The 24,047-nt window shown below is 50.2% G+C and overlaps 1 protein-coding gene across 1 annotated transcript in view; it reads right to left on the reverse strand.

Moving 5' to 3' along the window:
* Positions 1 to 24,047, reverse strand: part of Psap (prosaposin) — a 33,527-nt gene that overhangs the window by 4,087 nt on the left and 5,393 nt on the right. Inside the window, exons 2-8 of the mRNA XM_077798346.1 lie at positions 10,417 to 10,550; positions 8,750 to 8,824; positions 8,082 to 8,207; positions 6,543 to 6,743; positions 5,912 to 6,055; positions 4,388 to 4,444; positions 761 to 892 (exon numbers count right to left, since the gene is read on the reverse strand). Of these exons, the coding sequence (XP_077654472.1) occupies positions 761 to 892; positions 4,388 to 4,444; positions 5,912 to 6,055; positions 6,543 to 6,743; positions 8,082 to 8,207; positions 8,750 to 8,824; positions 10,417 to 10,550 (869 nt within the window). The remainder of the gene's footprint in view (positions 1 to 760; positions 893 to 4,387; positions 4,445 to 5,911; positions 6,056 to 6,542; positions 6,744 to 8,081; positions 8,208 to 8,749; positions 8,825 to 10,416; positions 10,551 to 24,047) is intronic.

Raw genomic sequence — 24,047 nt, forward strand, 5'->3', positions numbered from 1 at the left:
TAAAGTAATAACACTACTGGGTAGAAGCTCGTGACAACCCAGGTGCTCTGCCCAGCACAGAGGCACCAGCTCCAAGTGTCTACTGAACGCCTCAAGGAAGCTGGCGGAACAAGGGACCTGAAGTTGAATTTTGCCTAACTTTGGTTTAAACATTTAAGTAGTCACGTGTTAACAGTAAACGCTGTACTGCTCCTCCGTGCACTCTGGCCGCGAACTTGGTGGGGAGGGTGGGTGAGGGGCTTGGAGCACCTCTGGGAGCAGGAGGCTGAGCTCCCCTTATTCCATCTGACACCTCAACCCTTTCTGTAGCCACACAGAGAAGAAACAGAGGGCACAGGGGCATCATGGCCCTAGAATACCACCTGACCACAGGAAGTGCTGGGTTCAAGTTCACTGTGGGCTCTCTACCCACGTACAGGCAGTGGGCCCAATGAGGCTTCTGCACAAGCCCTGGGGAGGGCGGCCTAGACTCGGTACTATGGCTCCAGTATGGGAAGGATCCAGGAGGTACACGTGAAAAGGTCAGGGCTGAGCTGGCACTGAAAAACCACAGGATCTGAAAACCACCACCAGGGCCTTGGCCCAGGAACACAGCACAGGGAGGAGGTGGGACAGCCGTGGGACAGCCGTGGGACGCAGAGGTCTCAAACGCCCAGAGGAGCCAGGTAGGGAACAGAAAGTGTGTGACACCTAGATGTGACACAGCATGGAGTGGCCAGCTGTTCCATAGCCGTAGTCCACACACAATAACAGCAGGTACCTCGAGGGGATCCATCAGTTCCAGGGCAGGGAGGACGTTCTCGGAGGCCACTCTGGCGGGAATCAGGGTCTGCAGAGGCACTTCCTTGACCTCGTCACAGAACCCAACCAGCGCGCAGATCTCCTTGGGTTGCTGAAAGGGCACAGAACCAGCAGTCAGACAGAGCGCACGCCCGCCACCTCAGCCCCTCCCCAGCCCCAGGGTCAAGGCTGACCCCACCCACCCTGATTCCAGACTCAACTTCAACTTAGAAGGACTCGTGTCCAAGAGCAGAGCACGTGAGCTAACTACACCTAGGAAGCCATCGTGCGGCTCTGGTCAGGGCCACCACAAGGAACAGAGGCTCCCACGGCCTTCAGCACCCCCAGGGACTCATGCTCAGCAGAGTTTGTTTATTCCGGGGGGAAACCACAATGCCCACGAGCTAACAGAAAGCCTACGCTGGGGAGAAAAGCACAACAGATCTTGCAGGGGCGGGACCATTTAAAACAACATGTTAAAGGGAAAGCTGGCTTTTCTAAAATCCACGTTCTGTGTTCACAACTGCACACAGTACACAGGAGCCCACCCCCACCCCCACCCCCACGGTGGTGAATCATTTCAAATCACAAGGTCTCAGACCCAGCCCTCTACACACCATCTGGACACTAGGCAAGAGAAGGAAAGAGTTTGGAGACCCTGACCATTTCACCATGACGACCAAGCCCAAAACAAGAATGCAGACCCCGTGAACTGTGAATCCAATGCAGCCAGCACCAGCCCCGGCCCTGTGGGCATCTGCCTACCACCACCACACACAAAACCCGTCAGCCCGGGCTCCAAGACCAGGCCTGCTGAGGCCAGAGAGACAGACCAGCAGCTGGTGCTGTTGAAACAGCTCTAGATGTGGGGCTGGGGGCCTGGGTACAGAATATCCCAGATCCTTTCCCTTTGGCACACCTTAAAAACCGGGAGAAAATGTCAGAGTGAGGCTGAAGATACAGCAAGTTTTTTTTTTTTTTTTTTAAAGGAAAAAAGGTGCCAAGATGGGGGAGGGGGGCTGCTCTTCTCTCAGGATCAGCTCTGTTCAGACTCAAGGCAGCAGAGGCAGAAATCCAGGCGTCCCAACCCAAGTGCTCTCCCATTACACTTCCAAAGGCTTCCCAGCGCTCAGAAGAGGCCAAGCTGAGAATGGCCCCAGTGTGGACTGGGGATGTGGTTCCCACAGTGGCCATCTGACGTGTCTCCAGACCCAAAGGACCCCATCCGTCACCCAGAAGGGCAGAAGCCACAATCAAGAGATTGTTTCCAAATCTCTGGATCCAACACACAGGGGGACCATGTGTCATTTGCAAGACCAATTAGCTCATGCAGCAGCAGCATCCGGGATTATGAAGACAGCACTAAAGACATGCAATGCCCACTCGTGTTGTGACAGACACAAGGCGTCCTGCCGGAAGCCAGGCGCCTCCGAGGCCACCACAAGTTGATTCTGACTAGAGGGCAAGACTCTGTTGTTTTCCAGACCCCTTGAAGGAGGGAGACCCCAACACTTGAAATGCTGAACTCAGGGGCAGGATGCCTGGCAGAGAGGGGGGACCCTTGCCTTTTGCAACTATTCCTTGTATCTGTCAGAGATACCACGCTAAACAAAAATAAAGAAAGAAATAAAGCAAAATATAACTAGGAAAAGCAGCAGATCACTACTACAAGCAAATTCTCCATCACATACCTGATCCTGCTGTTGAACAAAAAAACAGGAAATCGGAGATGGAAACAACGGAAAGGAAAGGATACAACAGTTAAGAAAAATTAAAACAACAATAATCAAGCAGTCAACAGGTGTTAGGGGTACCACTGAAGCCAAGGGCCACACTCCAGCAGTCTGGCATTGCTACCTACCTGTCCCATTAGCCTGATGGACCCCAAACGCTATTCTGGTCCTGGTACAGACCACACTGGCCACCTAGTGTGTGTGCTGTCCCTACAACCAATACTAAATCATGCTGTGCAGCAAAGTCACTGTGAAGGATCTCCACCTCCAGAGTCTGACCCCACTGGGCCCTCCCCACGGGTTAGTTACGAGCATTGCAATGGAACTGGACACCAGGGCTGCCCAAATTGGGGGGGGGGGAGTAGGTTGTTATAAACACACCACTCGCCACACCTAGCCTTGGGGCAATCTACCCTAGGGCCAGCGACGGCCTGGGCAGCAGATTTGACTACCTATTAAAAGCCTGAGCTTTGAGTCAACAATTCCAGCTTCAGTGACCCACACACTAAGGGAAAGAATGGGGATGGGCATAGATATATATTTGGCACTAAGGATGTTTCTCATTCCGAGGGCAAACCTGAAAACAACCTAAACACCTAGCCACAGGGGACTGGTCACACAGATTATGTTTGATCCACACTGTGAATTAATATGCAGCAGTCACATGAAAATCACCTGTACAAAGATAACTTAGTGATCAATAAATCGGGAGGGGGATGCAAACTACAAAATACAAAGCAATATATAAAAAATGACCCCACAGACTTTTATAAAAATGCAAATGATCTTTGTGTGAAGTATTATCTGTATTTTCAAAAAATTTTCTATTTAGTATTTATAAGGAAAAATATTCATGTTAGCAACAAGGAAGTACTTCATTAGGTCGAGTCACATGGAAAGCTTATTTTCACCTACTTCAGCTGCACGTCTTCGTAACGTTTGCCTTTAAACATGTTTACAAGGCAGGCTGTGAGCAATGATCCCAAATAAACTGCTGTGCCCGGTTTATTTGGCAGATGACTGGAGTAGGCAGAACAGGCCCAATGGTCACCCTGCCAGGCTCTGTGGGTCAAGGGTCTCAACTGCAATGACTCAGCCACAAATGGGCTTCACTGGGTTCCAACAGAACTGATCTATTCTGTGAAGGGCCAGAGGTGAGGGACCCCTGTGTTAGGAACAAACTCAAGGACAGACATCAATCCTGATGCAGAAAGGCAGCATAGGGGAACAGTGCACCCCACCCTGCTCTGGCCCTCAGATTAGATCCAGGAAGGCCAAGCCAGCTCCTCAGCTCGGCATGCTGCAGGCCAGCCAACTTCTTAAGACACTTCCAACACAGAGGAGCCAGCCTGCTTCCCACGTCTAACAGGGAATAAATGTCCCTGTCACCGGGACCCAAGAGATGCCAATGCAGGAGCCAGGGCCTGAGCAGCCACTAGCTGACCCCACTCCAGGGCAAAGGGCCCACTCCACCAGGCAGGATTCCCACCCTCCCCAGCTCCAAACTCAGGCTGCATGGTGGCAATGCTCGGGGTTGGTCTAGAGAGCAAACTACTGCAGATCCCAGGGCTAAAGCCAGATACTAGCAATCTGACAGCCAGCTCGCGGGTGCACAGGCCAGCAGGCCACCAGCAGGCAGTCCTGGGATCAAGCTTCTTCCTTCAGCCTTTCTTAGGTGGGTGGGTGGGGGGGGGACTGAGATTGAAGTGGAGAGCCTGCTGGTCAAAGAGGGTTCTTTCTGGCCTCAATTCAGTATTTTGAGAATTAAAAAAAAAAAAAAAAAAAAAAAGGAAAGAAAGAAAGAAACTAAACTGTATCTGGAAATAGCAACCTTTAGGACAAAAATGCTAACCAGGGACTCCCCTGCCACCTACCATGTGCATCATCATCTGGATGGCGATTTCAGAGTACTGGCTGACATAGTTCTTGCACTGGAGAGAGAGAAACAGTTCTTCAGTTAAATTAATTACTGCAGCAAAGAACCAAAAATCCAAACTAGCCTTTTCAATAGTGCTAACTGCTGATTATCAAGATTTCCATCTATAGAGCCAGGCACAGTGGTGCATACCTGTAATCCCAGTGGCTCGGGAGGCTGAGGCAGGAGGATTTTGAGTTTAAAGCCAGTCTCAGAAATTTAGCGAGGCCCCAAGCAACTCAGAGACCCTGTCTCTAAATAAAATATTTTTAAAAGAGTTGGGGATGTGGCTCACTGCTTAAACATCCCTGGGTTCAATCCCTGTATCACCCCTAAAAAAATTCCTACAGAATTTTATAATCTGCTCAGAACAAACTTTAATGAGATAAAAGTGACGTTATTTTATAACTTACAGAAAACGAACAGAGAATGTGTTCTGAAACTGTTTACCAAAAGAACTAAAGAGATTTTGTCTTTCTCTATTTACGGCCAATTTGCCCCAAGGTCGTTCAAAAGTTGCTCCGTAGCAGTTTGCAGCTGGGAGAGAACGCAGTTACAGACCCACTGATGAGGAATCCAAGGTCACTCTTGAAACCTTTTCACATTCTCAGACAGGGCTGGTTATAAAATTTAAATCCAGACGAGTCAAGAATGATTTTCAATGACCTGATTTCTTACAAAGCGAGGCACCGAAGCAGCCCCTCTCAGAACAGCTCCTGCCACACTAAGCTAGTGCTCGCTTCTCCCTAGAAACCAAGGGTAACGCGAACAGCCCTAGGAGAGGGTTTACCTGAGAAACCACCTACAACAGCAACTGCAAAGTGATTCCCAGGCTTTCATAATGAGAAGATAAAAAGACTGCTCCCCTGGCTGACAGCCTAGGAGAGCCAGGCCACCAACAGGGCTCCACCCAGGAAGGCCGCGCTGGAACCCAGAGCAGAATCCCAACGGCCTCCCCCACAAAGGTTTCAGAGAGCACTCGGGTTCTAAGTTGGATTTTGGTTTTCCACATCAATTTCATGAGCGAATTTAATAATGGGAATTGGGTCCAAGGAATGAAACCACCAAAGGAACTAACAGAGTGGGGTGCCGAGCCCACAGAACCCAGGCCTCCAGGTGGGCACCGTGTAGGCTGGCTCACAAGGTGGGCGCTCTCAGAACCGCCAGGCTCTTTCAACAGCCGGCCCCGAGCATTTGTAATAGGCACGGTGACAGGAAGAAGGCAAAGTTGGACAAAAGCAGTGTTCTTCCATCATTTTCTATTATCTGCAGATTCAACTACCCAAAGTGTATGCAAGGTCCCCACTCAAGCAGCTGGGAAAAACAGAGAGGGATTATTTGAAGCACCTCAACTCACAGCAGTCAGGCGGAAATTCCCAACTCTACCACGGCAGCAACGATCTGCTCTCTTGGTGCCCCACTCCCGTCTCCAGAGCCCAGCTCCCGGGGCCAGGACATCTTCACAGCAGAGGGGCACACTCACCATGTCAGCCATGCCAGGCCCCAGGCGGTCACACTCCTCCTTGGCATGCTCCACCAAGCCCTCCACAAAGGTGGAATTGGTCCTCACGGCCGTCTGGATGTCCGTCACCATCTGCACGCAGTCCTGGCAGACGTCTCCACTGGCCTAGAGAGAAGGGCAGTTAGGACCAGCTCTGTGGCAGAGGACCGACTCCTGCAGAGTCTTCACCTGCCCAGGCCGCAGCACTGGGGGCCACCACCGAGCAGCTCCTCGTGGGTTTTTAAGAGGCTCTACAAGTACCACTAGGTTTAAAGTCAACTCAGGATTCACTGAAGCAACAGACTGGGGAGGCCTGGGTGCAGCCTAGGGTCAAGCACGTGCTTGGCACATACAGAACATGGCCTCCAACCCCAGCACCACTAAACAAAAGGGGGACACTTCTGCATCCCATCTTTAGAGACTGCATTGTACCCCACCTAAGGGCTTCCTGGTACCGGCAGAGTCATGCGAAAGGACAAGACTCAGTTTGAGGAACATTACGCACCTCCCCTCCTACCTCATCTCACACACTCACACTCACAAACCACCCCTCACACATCCCTGACTCTACCTTGCCTCCAAAGGGTCCCCAGGGCCAGCCCCACCACCTTACCTTTGGCTGGGGCTTGCTCTGGGGGCCATCCTGAGGGTACAGGAGGAGGGGGATGTTGGCCATAAAGGGCGCCACCACCTCAGTCATGTCCATTTCCGGGATCTTGTTGGCCTCCAGCTGCTTCTGGTGGCTCAGCTCTGCCAGGTGCTTCTGAAGAGACTCGCAGAGGTTGAGGGAGGAGCACACCTCCCCTGGACGGCTCTGGGGGAAGGAGAGCCGGCTGAAAGCTCCCTCCCCACAGGGGGACAGGACAGGCCACCGAGTGCCTAGGAGTCAGTCCCTCTCCCCAAGTCCCTTACCCAGAAACAACAGGGGCCGGGATGTGGCTCCTGGAAGAGTGTGTGCACGGCGTGTGTGAGGCTGGGCAGGACCCCCACACAGAAACTCAGAAGAAAAGGAAGACACGGGCCACCCAACAACCGGGCTGCTCTGTTCCCCTGGGAAGGCCGAGAAGGCCACAGCCCCGCCCAGCTAACACCTGGAGGCCGTGAGCGTACCCAGCACTGCGAGGAAGGGAGGAACGGAGGAAATAAATTCCAACCGGTGCGCCCACCACACAGTCGCCGTGGGCTCCTGGACTGTGACCGCCACTCACTGTCAGCTCTTCCTTTTTAAAGGAAGATCGTCAACTCTGAGCCACACCCCCACACGCTACTGCCACGCACTGGTTCTACACACTTTCCGGGTGCACGCTCGCACCATGATGCACGCACGCCCACACGCACACACTCCCACTCCCACCATGGGGACATCTCCAACTCTTCCAGTTCCATCCTGCCCTACCTGCTCCCCTGGCTCCCCTCTCCACCCCCATCTTCCCAGAGAGCTGGAGACACTCTTAACTCTTCTCCCCTGTACACCCCCTCCATGGCCAAGGCCGGCCCATTCACCCCCCCAGAATGTGCATCTGCCCCTGCCCACCCCCCACCCCCCTGGCTCACATTGCCAGAACCTTCATAGTGTCCTGCCTGAGTCCCCCGCTGCCGCTCCTGGCAATGGAACCTGGACAGAGCCTTTTGGGACACAGCCTGGAAGGCCCTCCACAATATGACCTCTGCCTTCCTCACCAAAACCACGTCCTGTCTCAGGACACTCCTGCCCTGCTGGCCCTCCACGGTTTCTTAAGCACTTGCCCTTCTCAGGGCCTTTAAAACACAGCCTCCAGCACGTGGCTGCTGCACAATCCGTACCTGACAGGTGAAGGCCGCGTACCCTCGCCACTGAACCCCCTTAAATTATAAATTCACAGAAATTCAGAGAAATGAAAGTATTTGTTTGCTCCAAAGACGACACGAGTTAGTCAACTGGCACCTGTAAACATTAGCTGGTTCACAGCAGCCCATTTGCTGCCCTCACCAACCCTGGCAGGCCACGGGGCTGCTGTGCCAGAGTCTTCTGAACGGCAGAATCAAAATGAAAAGCTCCTCAAAAAAATACAAAGCCACAAAGAGACTTCCCAACTGAATCACTGCTCTGGGCCACTATCTCCTCTGGGCCCCGGAAGCACCTAGAAAGAAGAGCCTGTTCCCCATCACTTACCATTTCCCCTTTAATCAAGTCCAGGATGACGGGGAGGTAAGAGTCGACCATCTCCTTGCACAAGGCCGACAGGTTCGTGTTAGGAAGCCAGTCGCACGTCTTCTCCAGGTAAGTGAGGATCTCCTCCTGCCAGGGACAATGGCAAGGGTCAGAATCAGAACAGGCCTCTTCCCTGCAAATGGCTGAAGGCAAGAAGGAAAAGCAAGCCTGCAAATCAGCCAGGCCTCGGGGAAGAGGGCCGGAGAAGAGCTAGTGGTGGCCCAGGGGTCTATCAGTTCACCAGGCGAGCCACCTTGTGCTTCATGGCATCAAAATTCAAAGCAAAGATCCTTTGACCTGTGGTCTTACAGGCACAGAAAATTCTGAGCAGAGGACAGTGAAGGCGAGGGCCAAGCTGGACGCTGACAGGCATATCAGACCCCAATCAATCTCAGCTGAAGTCCAGGGGTCAGCAAGCCGGGCCCTTCCCCTACTGCGCTCAGCCTCAAACAAAAAACAGACCTACATTTTTAAAGTGGTTTACAAAAACACTATGTGGCCTGCAAGGCTTAAAATCCTTCCTACTGGCCCTTTACCGAAGACACCTGTCACCCCTGGACAATCCTCAGAGTCACAGCTCTCCTGAGGACCCGGGGCATGTGGCCGAGCCCACTCCTGCCCCCACTCACCTCAGTGGCATTGTTTTTCAGCATGTCGCCAGCCGCGGTGATGACCTGTTTGCATATGTCACACGGAAGGGATTTCTAGAAGGAAAGAACATGAGGCCGAGATGTTATTTGTAGGTCACAATTCACACCCCCCACAGCCAGAAACCCTCACGGCCTTAACCTATTCTACCTAATAACCAGCCTATGGTCAAGGCCACGCTCCACTGTCAATCCTGGTGCCTGCCGTGTACACGAGGAGACCTGGACAGCACAGGGAAGGACAGGTGAACGGAGAACACTCTGTGCTTCCCAGAAACCCTTTCCTGTCCCTCTCCCCTCTAGCACCCTGCTCAATTCAGGGGCTATAAGTCAATTTCAAATGAATGCTCACAACTGCTCTGAAGAAACAGCTCAGAAAGATGAAATGGTGGGTTTTGACCATATCCCACAGTGGGTAGAGCGGGGACGCCAGCGCCAGCCAGTTACTATGCTGCTGTACATTCCACTGGCGCCTGATCACCTTCTGCTCAGTTAGGCCCTGCACCAAACCCAGCCTCCTAACAAGCCTGGGCACCACCAGGCCCAGCAGCCACGGAAATTCTAGTTGGTTCTCACAGCTCTGAAGGAGGCACCCACAGGCTCCCTTCTCGATGTCAACTATCAACCCTTGCAGAACAGGCTAACATGTCTGGATGAGATTATGGGACACCTGTAAGCTCAGCTGAGTTCAGAGAAACCAATCTGAACCTTTAGACCTAGTCAGCCATTACTGTGCTTGAGGGTGTAACAAAAGAGAGCCCGGCACCCAGGAGACTATCCAGTCAAGCAAGTTCTGAAGTCCTTACTTAATACACATGAAACTCAGAAAAAGAGGAAGCAGTGTTCAAAAACAAGACTGAAAGCAAATTAGAAACCAAATCAATGAGTAGTTTTGGCCACAGAAGACAATTTGCAATAAATAATTTAGAAACTATTTCTGAAAGAACAGTGTTATTTAATCAGGTATTTTGCTTTTACTGAAGAAACACTAGTGGCCACTGACTAGTTTGGAATTCAAAACCCACTCATCACACAGCCTGTACCATGTGACACAGCACATCCCAGAAAGGGCCAGGAGCAGGGTCACATTCTACTGGTGCAGCCAGCAGAGCTTGGCCTCAGTGTGTTAGGTGGCATGAAGAATGCACACGAGGTTTGTGGTCTCACTATTTCTCAGAGTCCCACATTAAAATGCTGCATTTAACAACATTTAAATGAAAAAACAGTGGTATCTTTCCCACTGTGGCTGTAGTTGGAAATGAAGTTTTAAGTTGCTACTAAGCTCTAGGATCTCAATCTGTGGTTTGCCTGTTTGAGAGGGTTTAGGGGAAATATGAAATGGGAAGATTTGAAAAGTTTAGCATATATTTGTGGAGTGAGTGACAAAAGGATGAGCTATGCCCAGGGGACCCTTATCTAAGGTGGGAAGTGGGACCTACAGAGTGGCCCACAGGGTCACCAAAAGACGGCATGAGCTGGGGGAACGGAACCCTGTTCGCTTCCTAGTAGTGAATCAGGCAGTAACAGACCTGACAGGCCCTGCCTCCCACACAGGGTCATGATGAAGGGCGAGCACACAAGGGGAGAGGAGGTGCTCGGAGGATCTGGAGGAGGGAAGGCAGGGCAGGCCGCCTGGGCGAGGCGCTCACCACCGTGGGCTTGCTCCACACGGTCTGCTGACAGTGCTTCAGAGCCCTGCAGTCCACCGCCGTCTTGAGGTCCCGGCACAGCACGGCTGAGCCCCCGGAGCATTTTCTCAGGTCTGGGACAGGGCCGGCTAGAGCTGAAAGAAAAACCAACATGCGGAGGTGGCATCTGGCTTACTCTGGCCCCGGCCTGCGGCAGGACACGCGCCTGCCCCCTCACCAGCCTACGGAACACAAAACACACTGCTGCTTGGCTGTCCAGCCAAGAAACGGGGATGGTCACGGGTCACCGGGCTGGAGGGACGCACCCAGCTAATCCTCTCCAAACACTGAAACAGTATTGGGGTTCAGGCCCTTTTACCCTTTCAATCTTAGTAAGTTTCCATAAGTAATGAAAGCTACTGCAGGAGGAAAAACTGATGAAGACTGACCCTAACCCTGAAGACTGAAAACCATAAAATGAAAAACTAAAACACAATAAAAGGGGCAGTGAAAACCAGATCAACCTTGTTACATCGAATAAGGATTCTTAGAGTTGTTCAAGTTCAAGAGCACTTTTATTAATCTCATTCAACTGAGTCTTTGCACATAAACAAATTTACTAGCAGGAAATAAGGCTGCACAGCCACCTGGGATTCAAAAAATCACGAGTCCATCCAAAACCAGGGGCATGGAGTGTCACCTGTTGCTGTGCCCGGGAAAGGCCTCCCGCAGAACCCAGGCACAGAGAGCTAAGAAAAGACAGAAGACCCAACATGACCAGGGACCAAAGAATGCAGGTCAGGGCCACATTTTAAAGCTAAGCTAGCCAAATTGGGGGAAAACCTATGTCACAACAGTGAGAAGTTTGCAGTAAAAGTTTCTTCTAGGGCCATTCAGCAGTGTGACTGCTGAATGTACAAGATTTACTAGGGGGAAGATCCCTCTTCCAAAAGCAAATCCAGGAGTAGTGGCCTAGCCTGTGTGAGCCCTGGAATCCAATCCCCAGCAACACACACACGCGCGCGCGCGCGCACACACACACACACACACACACACACACGAACATTAAGAAGCCACAATAATTTAAGAGGCAAAATATGCATAAATATATTTGAGTGCCATTTACAATGTTAAAAACATGCAGATGTTACCTAAATGGCTAAACATGGGGAAGGGGCAGACTAACCTTATCATTACTAAACTACTGTTTGTAACTAACTGTATGTAACTAGTGTTACATAGCTGACAAACACAATTGCAAAGATGAAATATATGAAAGAAAAAAATTCAAAACCATGACTACACGAGTTGTATAAAGATAAGAAAATAAACCAGGCTGGCTAGCTGAATTATGTTCTTTTTTTTTTTTTTAAAGGTTAGGGTTTACATTTTTTTTTTTTTAGTTGTACACCTTTGTTTTTATTTAGTTTTATGTGGTGCTGAGGATTGAACCCAGGGCCTCGCATGCGCTAGGCAAGCTCTCTACCGCTGAGCCACAACCCCAGCCCCCTGAATTATGTTCTTAACTCCCAATGCCACTGGGCATGGACGCCAGGTTTCACGCTCACTAGGCACAATGTAGAATATTTTTAACATGTTTTATAAACTACCTTGAGAGTACACACGCTAACACAGATGGAGAGCACCCTGGATTTCAGAACCACAGACTGGGGAAATGCTCCGATTCTCGTCTCCCTCGGAGCCACCTCCTCAGGTAGACAAGAATGGATGCCATCCGACTACACTAGAGCATGATGGGATGGCGCGGAGGCCAAATCCCGCAGACACCATGCTTGAACCAGCGTCTGTTGTCAACAGAAGACACTTGGCCCAAGTCTAAGAGGAAAGCCCCAGAGCCACCCAGGAGAGAACCACTGAGCCATCTGCGTGCAGCTTCTTGCCTGCAGGCCAGCGAGAGGGTGGGCCGCGGGGCAGGCACGCAGCAGTGGGGGCAGGTTCTTCCTCCGGGAGCACAAGGGAACAAATGCTCCATTACTACTTACACGAACTACTAGTGCAAAGACTTAGGTCCCCCCAAAAGCTCAAGCCAGATCACCTGCACCCCTGTGAATATCAGCAAATGAGTTAAAAACCTGCCACCCAGGTTACAGTCCTCCCTGTCCCCAGGGAGCCAAACCACAAAGGCAACCAGGTGACAACCTCAACTGAACTGGCCACTCTCCAAAAGCTGTTGGTTTAGATTCCGGTGACTATGGGTAAATGCTGGATTCCAAACAGCAGCGAGCTCCCCAGATGGCACACAGGAGTGAGGCTAACCAGTAATGTCACATGAGACTGTGCCAGGTGCAGGGAAGTGGGTGTGGTGGGGGCGAGTCATGAGGGTGAAGGGTGCTGGGGAGCCCAGGGTGGGAAACTGCACAAACAGGAGCCCCAAGACCCAGGAGCTCCCCCCAGGCCAACTCAGAAATGGGCTCCCAGGACTCTTGAAAAGCACCCAGCAAGACACACTGCCCGGTTCTGACCCAGTAACAGACAGGAAGCTACCAAAATAGGTCTACAGGCAAAGGAATTCTCAGTGGCAGAGAGGGAACCAGCTGATGGGTTCAAGACACCAGAGACAGGAGCAGGACTGCGGGGGAGGGAGGGGCAGGGGACGGCCATTCTTCACGCTCACCAAGGCTTGGGCAATACAACTCTGACCCACTGTTCTACCCAACCTCTCAGCCGGAAACTGGCTCCTACTGACTAAAATCAATCAGCTTTTCAGGAACAAAACTCACTATCAACTGAGCGTTGTGGCACAAGTCTGTAATCCCAGCAACTCGGGAGGCTGAGGCAGGAAGATGTTGAGTTCAAAGCCAGCCTCAGCAAGGCCCTAAGTCACTCAGTGAGACCCTGTCTGTAAATAAAATACAAAATGGGGCTGGGGATGTGGCTCAGTGGTTGAGTGCTCGAGTTCAGTCCCTGGTACCAAAAAAGAAAAATAACAAATGAATAAATTAATAAAAAGGAGCAGGAATGTAGGTGAGTAGTAGAGCACCCCTGCATTCATTCCCAGTAACACTAAAACAGAAAAAATACTTTGTAAGTTATTTCTTCTAGGAACTTGACACAGTATCATCTTCAATCACAGCTTTATAGCTTTGTTATCTGTTTTGGACAGGACATTCTGGACTAAAACCAATCTTAAGTAGCCCCTTTTATCTGCCCCGGTCCAGCTAACACAAGCCCACTGTCTTGTTCAATCCCAAAGGTTCAATGACCTCTGCACAGTGGCAAGCCTCTACCCCAGATTAGAAATGGAATGTATGCACGGAGTCTTGGACAACCTGAAACAGATCCCACGGGACCCTGGAGAACAAGGCTTAGATCCCAACTCGAAACTCAGTTCTTAGCAAGACTTGCCCGTCTAGCTCCAGCCTAAAGCCAGACTGCACAGATGCCCATAAAGACGGCAGCCTGTGGCACGCAACAGACGGATCCCGAGACAAGCTGACGCATGTGAGCAGATGACCGCTGGGCTCGGGAGGGCAACGCAGTCTGAAGCCACGGCTCAGGGCCTGCTGCTCCAAGCTACCGGCTCACTTCTCAGGAGTGCTGTCCCCTGAAGGAATCACACAGTGGGTCAGACTGGGAAAATGTATTTACACACAAAATTCTCTTGCCAAGTCAGATGCGGTGGCAGACACCTGTCATCCTAGCTACCTGGGAGGCGGAGGCAGGACTGCCACATTCCAGGCCAGCCTGTGCAACTTAGTGAGACCCTGTCCCAAAATAGAAAGAGGTGGGGACGTAGCTCAGTGGCAGAGAGCTTCCTCACATGGGCAAATCCCTGGGCTCAACCCCAGCACCTCATTCCAGGAGGCTCTCAGGGGCCCAGCTGTGGGTTTAATCTCGAAGCTCAGGCAAGGACGGCGAGCTCCACTACTGGGCCAAGCCTGCTGTCCTCAGGCAGGACACCAACATGGACAGGCATCTAAGCCCTAGGGATGTTTCTACACCCTGGGAACAACAGAGGGAATGACCAGAGGAGCCTTTGGGATAAAACTGGACAAGAATGTGAAGGATAGTGCTAGAAAGACAGACTGTATGGTGTGTGTGTGGGGGGGGGGGGTCCAGAACCTTCCAAAGGACAGCAGGTCTCTTTGGCAAAGAGAAAAAACTGCCCCCGTCTTTTCAGAACTGGAGCAGAGGGAAGGAGCCAGGCTACAAAGCAGAATCCCAGGCACTCTGGGAAGGTCTCACTGTCACATATCCCTAAGTAAGGGGTCCACCCTGTGGGCAATGTCACAGAAACCACGAGGGATTTCTGAGTGGACACAGGGCAAGCAAGCTCACGTCTATGAGTCTTTTTCTATTCCTTTTCTTGAAGTACCAGAACCTGAACCCAGGGGTGCTCTACCATTGAGCGACCTGCTCTGCCCTTCCTTTGAGACAGTCTTGCTAAGTAGGTGGCCTAGTCTGACGTTGAACTTGTGATCCTCCCGCCTCAGCCTCCCAAACTGATGGGATTATAGGCACGTGCCCCCCAGCCAGCTCTCGTCTGTGTCTTAACCACCAGGCCTCAGGTAGCACCAGTGAAAGGGAGGGGGACACAGAGGGAGACCACCTGACTGGAAGGCTAATAAGAAACTCCAAGCAAGACCTGGCAGCAGCAAGGGCTGAGGCCCACAGAGGAACCCAACAGGAGGAGGCGGAGGGCAAACAAAACCGAAGCCTCAAGAAGTGAGCTGGGCTAAGAGGGAAAACAGAACAGCGAGATGCAAGGACTGAAGGACAGGGCGGGTGGGCGGGGCTCCAGCTGTAGGAGGCGCAGACCCAGAGCGAACCCATGGGGTGCTCAGCAGGTGGGGTGCTTAGCAGGTGAGGTGCTCAGCAAGTGGGGTGCTCAGCAAGTGGGGTGCTCAGTAGGTGGGGTGCTCAGCAGGTGAGGTGCTCAGCAGGTGAGGTGCTCAGCAGGTGAGGTGCTCAGCAGGTGAGTGTGCCAGCTGCCATTCCAGACGGTCCTGGGGCGCTGGGAGGGTTCAATAGGAAACTGAACTTTGGGGAGGCACACGGTGGGCTCCAAATAAGTGAAGGAGGCCTCCTGCCTTTTGCACAGGGTGGAGCTGCTCTGGGTGGCTCCAGACCCCAGATCCCAGATCCCTGAGCAGAGGTTAAGTGACCAGACTATGTCAAGGCAAGCAACGTACCTGACACCCGGGGGGTACAGAAGGGAAAGGGCTGCCTCATTAGATGGTGACCTCTCCAACAGAGGTGGCCCACCAAGCAGAAACAGAAACGGCACCCAGCCTCGGAGGGGGTCCGAGGAGGGCCATCCTTGGAGGGCAAGCTGGACAGGAGGACCTCCCGGGCCGATGGGATCCTCAGTGTTCTCAGACATGACCAACATCTAAGAGTCACCCGACCACTTTCTGGTAGTTATTTCTCCAAATCCGTTCGCAGCACAGCTTCAACCTCTGCTCTAAGCCTCCCACACCCTACCCCAAGTACCAACTTCCTTCTCTGAGGCTATATGCTCAACTCGAGGAAAGCTCTTCGATGTCTGCCTGACCCCCTTGAGGTTTCTAGTTAAACTTGTCACAAGAACAGCACTGGTTTGACTAGAAACGCGAATCCCGTGACAAAGCAAGCACTCCCTTCTCAGTTCAAGGGCCTAGAACATGAGCCAGGAGACACAGGCCTTCGTCTGTCTTCTAAGGCCCAGATTTCAGTGTACTTTCTTAGAGAGGGGATGGGTGCTGTTGCCTTTCTACTCCAAGCCTAGAAGTACACAGAAATCTTCTAGAAGATGATGACAGACACGTTCTAAACCTCTTAACATGCAGTCATCGTAGCAAGAGAAAGATCCCAGCCCGCGTGGTGGCGCACACCGGTGATCCCAGCAACTCGGGAGGCTGAGGCGGGAACATCACCAGTTCTCAGCAACCTGAGCAAAAACCCCAACTCAAAAAATAAAAAGGGATAGAAGCCAGGCATAGTGACTCACACCTGTAATCCCAGGAGCTCGGGAGGCTGATAGGAGGATCACGAGTTCAAAGCCAGCCTCAGCAATGGCAACTCAGTGAGACCCTGTCTCTAAATACAAAATGGGGCTGGGGATGTGGCTCAGTGGTTGAGTGCCCCTGAGTTCAATCCAGTACCAAAAAAGGGGGGTGGGGTTGGAGGTGCAGTTCACAGGTAGAGGACTTGCATGAGGTTCTGGGTTCAACCCCAAAACTGAAAAAAAAACACAAAAAAAACTAATGAGGCCAAGAGGCACAGAAAGCTCAGTGGAACTGTGATTTGGGTGCCTCTAAGACTTCTTGCACGAAGAATCCTTAAGCTAAGACTTGTAAGGCAAATCACCACCATCTAGGTGTTCTGTCTGTTTCCTGGCACTGGAGACTCAACACAGGGATGCTCCATCACTGACCTGAAGACCCAACCCTTTTCATTTTTTGAGTCAGAATCAACTAAATTGCCGAGGCTGTTCCCTAACTCACAATCCTCCTGCCTCAGCTGCAAGTTTTGGTGTTCCTCACAGCACCTGCACCTCCACCTCCAGGCTCGGGCTCAGCTTCAGAGGGAACAAAACACTTGACTCGCCTGCCTCCCAGCCTATCTGGCTAATTCCAGTCCAACTGCCTTAGGCAGGCCAGTGTCCTTCTGAGCTTGTTTTTTCATCTGTAAAATGAAGGCACTGAAGGCAGAAAGGATCAAGATGGTGTGATCACACGTAAACACTCCCAAATGCCAAAGCACACGCCTCCCAACCCACCCACCCGACAGCATCTCAGGGGTCCCAGTCCATCCCCACCCTACCAGACCTGGCTCTGACAGCTGTCCTGAATTCACCCAGCTCCTGGCTCCACAATCTCGACCTCTGTGTCCTTGAGACCTCAGCCTTCCCAAACCTGCAAATTGGGTCTATAACTAGAAACACTCCCCAGGATTCGCCAAGACACACGGTACAACACTGGGGCACCATTACTTCACCCAGTGTCATTTATCACCATCATGGCAGCGATGACGGGACCTTACCAAGACCCACGAACAGGCGGTTCTTCAGTAGTGAACTGGGGCCGCCCTCTTCCTCCAGTTTTCTTTTGGAGCACTGGGGTTGACCCAGGGCCACAGGAACACTAGGCAAACTCCCCTGCTCTCCAGCGCTGAGCTAGGTCCCCAGTCTTTTTTTGTTTCATTTTCTCTTGAGACAGGGTCTTGCTAAGTTGCCCAGGCAAGCTTCAAACTTGTGATCCCCCTGCCTCAGCCCCCTGAGGAGTCTCAAACGGCATTTGTTCAGGCACTTACCGGGCAGTTCGCAAATCTAGAGAGCTGGAATCTGGAACCTCAGAAGCAGTTTGCTACTGACCCCAAGACCCAGGAGTCACAAGAGGAAAGTGACTCCCAGGCCATACTGCAAAGAGCCCAGGGAGATGATCCTGTATCTACAGGGACTAAGCAAGTTCTACATGAGCAAGAAAGAGGGCTGCCCATCAAGGCCCACATGTCCAGGTGAGATGCTCCCAGTGCCTCACGAAACGGTTCACGAGCTCTGGGCTAGAGGCCTCCAGGGACTCCAGCACCTGCCTTGTTATTGTTCAAAATGTTTCTGGCACACCTTTTATTTTGGTGGGGGTTTTTGTTTGTTTTGGTTTGGTTTGGTTTGGTGGTGCTGGGAATGGAACCCAGGCTTTAGGCACATAGGCAAGTGCTCTACCACGGAGGTGCACTCTCAACCCTTTTAGTTTTGGACAAGGTCTAAGTTGATGAGGGTCCTGCTACGTTACCAAGGCTGGCCTCAAATTTGGACTCCTCATACCTCAGCCTCTTGAATAGTTAGGATGCCTGGCAACACCCATCTTTTAGAAGAGCACCCCAAAACCTCTTCTTGGCCGAGCACAGTGGTGCACGCCCGTAATCCCACCAACTCGGGAGGCTGAGGCAGGAGGATCACAAATTCAAGGCCCGCCAGGGCAACTGAAGGCCTGCCAAGGCTTCCTGAAGCCCATCTGTGTCCCTGGCACTTGGGAAGCTCTTAGTGACTTTATGGCTAATTGTTAAAGGTGGACCTGGGGGACCAAGGGAGATGTTCACATTCTAACTTCTGTATTTAAGTATAACTTAACTTTTCTTTCTAACATTTCCTCTAAAATCAAATTAAACCTTACAACCTGTTAGAACAGTAAGTCGCCAATGTGGCAGAGTCGCCAAAATGCTCCCCTACATCCATCTCCTCTTCGTTCATAAGGACAGCTTTCCTCTAGACCTAGCTGTGATGGCTGGAAATGGATCACATTTTGGACTTTAAAAGGGGGCCAGACTTCAGAGATGCAGAACAAGGAGATGGAAGAGCCTGGATCTGGGAGTAGAACCTGCAGCTCGGGAGGGCTGAAGCAGGAGGATGGTGAGTTCAAAGCCAGCCTCAGCAAAAGCAAGGTGCTAAGCAACTCAGTGAGACCCTGTCTCTAAATAAAATACAAAATAGGGCTGGGGATGTGGCTCAGGGGTCGAGTGCCCCTGAGTTCAGTCCCCAGTACTTCCCCTCCCACCCATCAAAATTAAAAAAAAGAATTCAGATGTTAGTATTCCAGGTCTCTGTTGTTTTCGGTTGAGCCTACACCCCACTAACACACACCACTAACACACATCCTTCATCAACCATTTCATTCACCAGAAGACTCTCCAAACGCCAAGTCTTCACTAAGGCTAAGCCACTGAGGGTGCTGAAGAGCCGTGTGCCCTGCGTAATTGCCAAAGACGTTCAAAAACAACCTCAGAATGAAGGGGTCCACCTTTCCCAGAATGTATACCTGAGGCTCTTATTCCTTAGCTCAGCCTCATTATTTGTGCTCTTCCTTCTAAATATTTTAGGTAACACCTGCTGAATACTGCTTTAGTCTAGCTACCAAAAAGAAAGATAACAACATGCACTCAGCCTCCCAGCACCTGCAACCAGAAACATTCCACAGCATATTGCCTCTGCTGCCTGGGTAATGAGTTGCCATAGCAACAGGTGGGTTGCTAGGAAACTAAGAGAGGATAACCCCAGGAGAGGCAGAATCTAACTCATCCCCCTCCCCCCACCTGCACTTAGCCTTTTCTCCAGGGGATCCATGCAGTTGGTCCCCTAAGAGCAGGAGGTAATGCAAAGCACTCAAACACCACTCCACCAAACAGCTGGTGTCGCAAATACCTCTCTCTGATGGCAGAGGGCACTTACCTCTTCTTTATAGAATCCTGCTTCTAGAACACATTCTGCATGACAGAATGAAAACGCTGCTCTTTAATCTTTCAGAATAACGCACCCTCAGGGAGAGCCTGCCTTGATTTGCAGAAAGTAAGGTCCAAATATTTCTTTGATCACATAAGAAATCGGTGGCAAGAAAACCTGTGAGCTTGGGGGGGTGACATCCCACCCCTTCTGGCCCCCATCTGCCCTTTATCAGGAAAGACAATGGCTCTTTCTTCCCTGCTCCTCCTTCGCCACTGCTGCACGTTTCAATTTTCTCACAAGCCAGGTCATTCCAGGACAAGAATCTATCCTCACAAATAAGGCGACAGTCCTCAGGTGAATTACCTTATTCAGTGGTGACTGAGACAGAGGGACAGGACACAATGTTCTTAAATCATACGAGAGTGGTGCAATCTGGGGGATGGAGATCCAACAATCTGAGAGTCCTCCTGTCCAACAAAAATCCTACTGACAAAGCTCCACTTCACACCGACACTCACCCAGCGGTGCCCAGAGGCCAACCAGATAAGACAAGATGCTGTTGCAACCCCTGAGCAGGGAAGAGCCACTGGCAGGACTGCCCAGGATCCGGTTGGTCAGCAGGCACAGGAAGGGGTCAGAGGTGACACTGGCATCATTTTAAGTCCTCAAGGGAACTTAAGCCAGTGTGTGAGGTTCTGCTGCAGACCCAGCGCACTTCCCAGAAGCTGACCCAGTCAAATACACAGAGGGAGCACTGGTGCCAGGCGTGGTGGCACATGCCTGCAACTCCAGCAACTCCGGAGGCTGAGGCAGGAGGATCACAAATTCAAGGACAGCCTCAGCAACTTAGTGAGACCCTGGGCAACTTAGGGAGACCCTTGTCTCAAAAAAATAAAATAAAATGGAGGAGTAGGGATGCAGCTCATTGGTAAAGCACCATCCCAGGGTTCAATCCCCAGTTCAAAAAAAATTTTAAAAAAGGTGGGTGCGCTGGCTTTCCCACCTACCCCTGCTGACAGGCTCTGTGGTCCCTGCAGACCTGAAGACAATAATATGCCAAAAAAGATTTTGTGCAAACCACAAAAATTTGGTATTCTGAACTTGCCTCGCATGATTGCTCATTAACTAAAGTTTCAGATACATGTTTATTATAAATGTCATTTTTAGCTTCCTTTAGTTAATATTTAATAAGAATACTTCATAACACTTGAGACCACAGTAGGCGTGAGAGAGGATCACAGGATGCCTCTTGGCATTCTCTTTCAGAAATGAGAGCAACTAATCTGGCATTCTTGTTAGTTGCTGTCCTGGGTAAAACCACTTATGTTAAGAAAAAGGAGTAAGAAGTCAGACACAGAGGTGCAGACCTGAAATCCCAGCTACCCAGGAGGCTGAGGGTGGAGGATCAAAACTTTGAAGCTTCAGCAACTTAGCAAGATGCTGTCTCAAAAAATAAAAAGGCCGGGTGGCTAGGTCCATGAGAGCAACCCCGGTTTAACTGCTGGTACCCCCCTGTCGCAGTGGTCCACTTTCCCTTCTGAATATAGCCCTCCTTTCTCTGAGGCTTGTTCGTAAGGGACATGTGCTTCTCTCTCTCCTCCCCTTCCCCTCCCTAACAAGATTGGGGAGACAGGGCTACCTTTTCTTCCCCTGTCCTTGAACACGCCACCACAGGAAGGAGATATCTGCCTGAGGATCAGAGAAGTGAATTTCCATACAGCTTCAGGGAGCACCAGGGACCTCCGTCAGGGCACACCTGGCACATGGCCTTTGAATAGCTTCTTTGAAAGCCCTTGGTTTTCCCCGGGTGGACAGAATCACAGCTCCAGGGACAGGAGTCTCTCCTTTGCTAGCAAAGCAATGACACCACTTCTTCCCTCTTCTCACAACCGTGTCCTCATTATTAAACTGGCATTAATCGGCATGGAGGACAAAGACCAAGACTTCAGTCACATACCCACACACACAAAAATTATCTTTAGAAGCTGACAAATCAAGAGTGGCTTTAGGGGCCTGGGGACATAGCTCAGTGGTAGAGCGCCTGCCTCGCATGCACAAGGCCCTGGGTTCAATCCCCAGCACCATCAATAAAAGAGTGAACAGTTGATGTGATGGTTTGTGACCAAGTTAAAGGGAAGCCACCCACGACATTCCGGAGCAAATCTCCTGTGGTTAGAAGGAACTAAGATGTTGACATAGTAGATGTCCTTGGTGGCTCTGATTTGAGGTAAATCAGGGAAAAGGGAACCAGCTATAATTTGAGGAAGTGACTTCCCCCTTATGGTTCCACAAAGAAGCGGGTTGTTCCCTAAATGTTCAGCCTGGTAGTTGGTTCTCTAACGTCTGGGTCTTGGGGTTCCTCTGTACTCAGATGCAAGTTAGGATTCCAAAGAGCTTTTGTTCACGTGGGTCGCTTCTGTCAATACTAACCACTCCATAAACCAAACTGAATTGTTGATTTAAAATTAATCATTTAGGAATACTGATAAGCCCATCAGATGTGAAATGTGTCAAGCTTTTGATGGAAAAAACCCTGTTCCCTAAATATTAATGAAAAGAACTAATTAACATTTAATGAGCAGAATGACTCGTTTCACATCTTTGCAGATTCCTCTGTGGAGGTGGCGGCACTAGGAGCTAAGCCCAGGGTCTCGCACTAACTAGGAAAGTGCTCTAGTGCCGAGTTAGGACTATGCTGGTGTCACTCTGGCACTCGGTGGCCACTCCTTCTCAGGTTTTGTTGTTGTTTAATATGCAAGGTGTCTCACTCGGCTGCACAGGCTGGCCTCAAAACCCACGATCCCCACTTCAGCCTCCTCAGTAGCTGGGACTACAGCACGCACCACCATGCCAGGACACATCATTTTTCAAACAGCGAAGAGTTAGGAAGAGATTAAGGAGATTGGTGGAAAAATTGGTAAAAATCTGCATACAGACCTGAGCCCAGTGGCACATGCCTACAATCCCAGGTTCCGGGAGGCTGAGGCAGGAGGATCTTGAGTTTGAGGGCAGTTTGGGTAACGTAGTATGAGACCCTGTCTCTAAATTAAAATGTCTTTTTAAAAATACACATAAAGTTTACAGTCTACTGAATAATCTTGTTCTGATATTAATGTCTTGCCATGGTTATAAAAAATGTTAACAATTAAGTAAGCCACATTCAGGCACGCAACTGCCTCAGCCTCCCAGCAGCACTGGAGGCTGAGACAAGGAGGGTCACATGTTCAAGGCCAGCCTGGGCAACTTAATGAGACTGTTTCAATACACAAACAAATATGTGAAATGGGCTGGAAATTTAGCTTAGTGGTATTAAGTCAAGGCCCTGGATTTCATCCCAGTACCACATAAAATAAATAAGGTGAAGGGTAAGTAGGAACCCACTGGACCGTCTTTGCAACTTCTCTTTAAATCAAAAGTGATCACAAATGAAATTTTGAAAACATTTTTTTAAAAAAGACCCCTCTGACAAGCATGAAATAACCTCTAAGATAAATTGCTTACAAAAACAAAAAAAAAAAAATGCAAATGGAACCACTTCAGTTTTTTTTACTACCAAATCAACAAAAGTTAAAAGTTTTAAAAATATCCAACATTAGCGAGGATATGGAAAAACCTGAAACTGAATATCCTGTGAGAATATCAAAGGCCAAAATCATCTAGGAGAACAATTCAGCCACTTCTCATTAAGGTGAAATTCGTCCTTATACTTGGCAGTGTGCTCCTAGGTATGTCCCCTAGAGAAATGTTGTTTATGTGCCCAAGGAGGTATGTAAGAGAATTTTTATAGAAGCAATTTGAATAGAAAAATCATACTAGAAATAATGTCAACATCTCTCCACATAATGGAGAACAGGAATGATACAAATGGAATACTATGCTCTTGTGAAAATGGATGAAACAGGTCTATACACTAGCCACAGGGAAAACCTTCACTAACAAGACAAAAAACTAACCCAGGAACATATACAGTATCTAAGTTTTTTGAAATATTCAAAACAATACTGTACAGACTGTTGAAGATTCCACTTACATGTACAAAGACCTGCGGGGGAATGATAAACACCAAGTCCCGGAAGGTGGTTATCTGCGAGGGAGGCAAGTTGTTGGGATCCGTTTCTTAATCTGGCGGTTCATTATAATTAGCCTTCTATGTTTCTGAATATCTAAACTATTCACCTTTTCCTTGTTTTTTATTTTCCCCCAGTACCAGGAATTGAACCCAGGGGTGCTTTTTATTCTGATTCAGGGTCTTCTCGCTAAATTGTCAAAGCTGGCCTCAAACATGCGATCCACCTGCCTCAGCCTCCAGAGTTGCTGGGATTATAGACCTGTGCCATCATGCCCAGCTCCTCTTTTACAACTTTAAAAAGAGAAATGCAAGTCCATATAATGTGCCAGCTTTTTTATATTAAAAAGAAAGACGGTGGAGCTGGGAGTGGAGCTCAGTGGTTAAGCACTTGCCTAGCATGTATGAGGTCCTGGGTCTGATCCT

Source organism: Urocitellus parryii, chromosome 5, assembly GCF_045843805.1.
Source record: "Urocitellus parryii isolate mUroPar1 chromosome 5, mUroPar1.hap1, whole genome shotgun sequence".
Classification (NCBI taxonomy): Eukaryota; Metazoa; Chordata; class Mammalia; order Rodentia; family Sciuridae; genus Urocitellus; species Urocitellus parryii.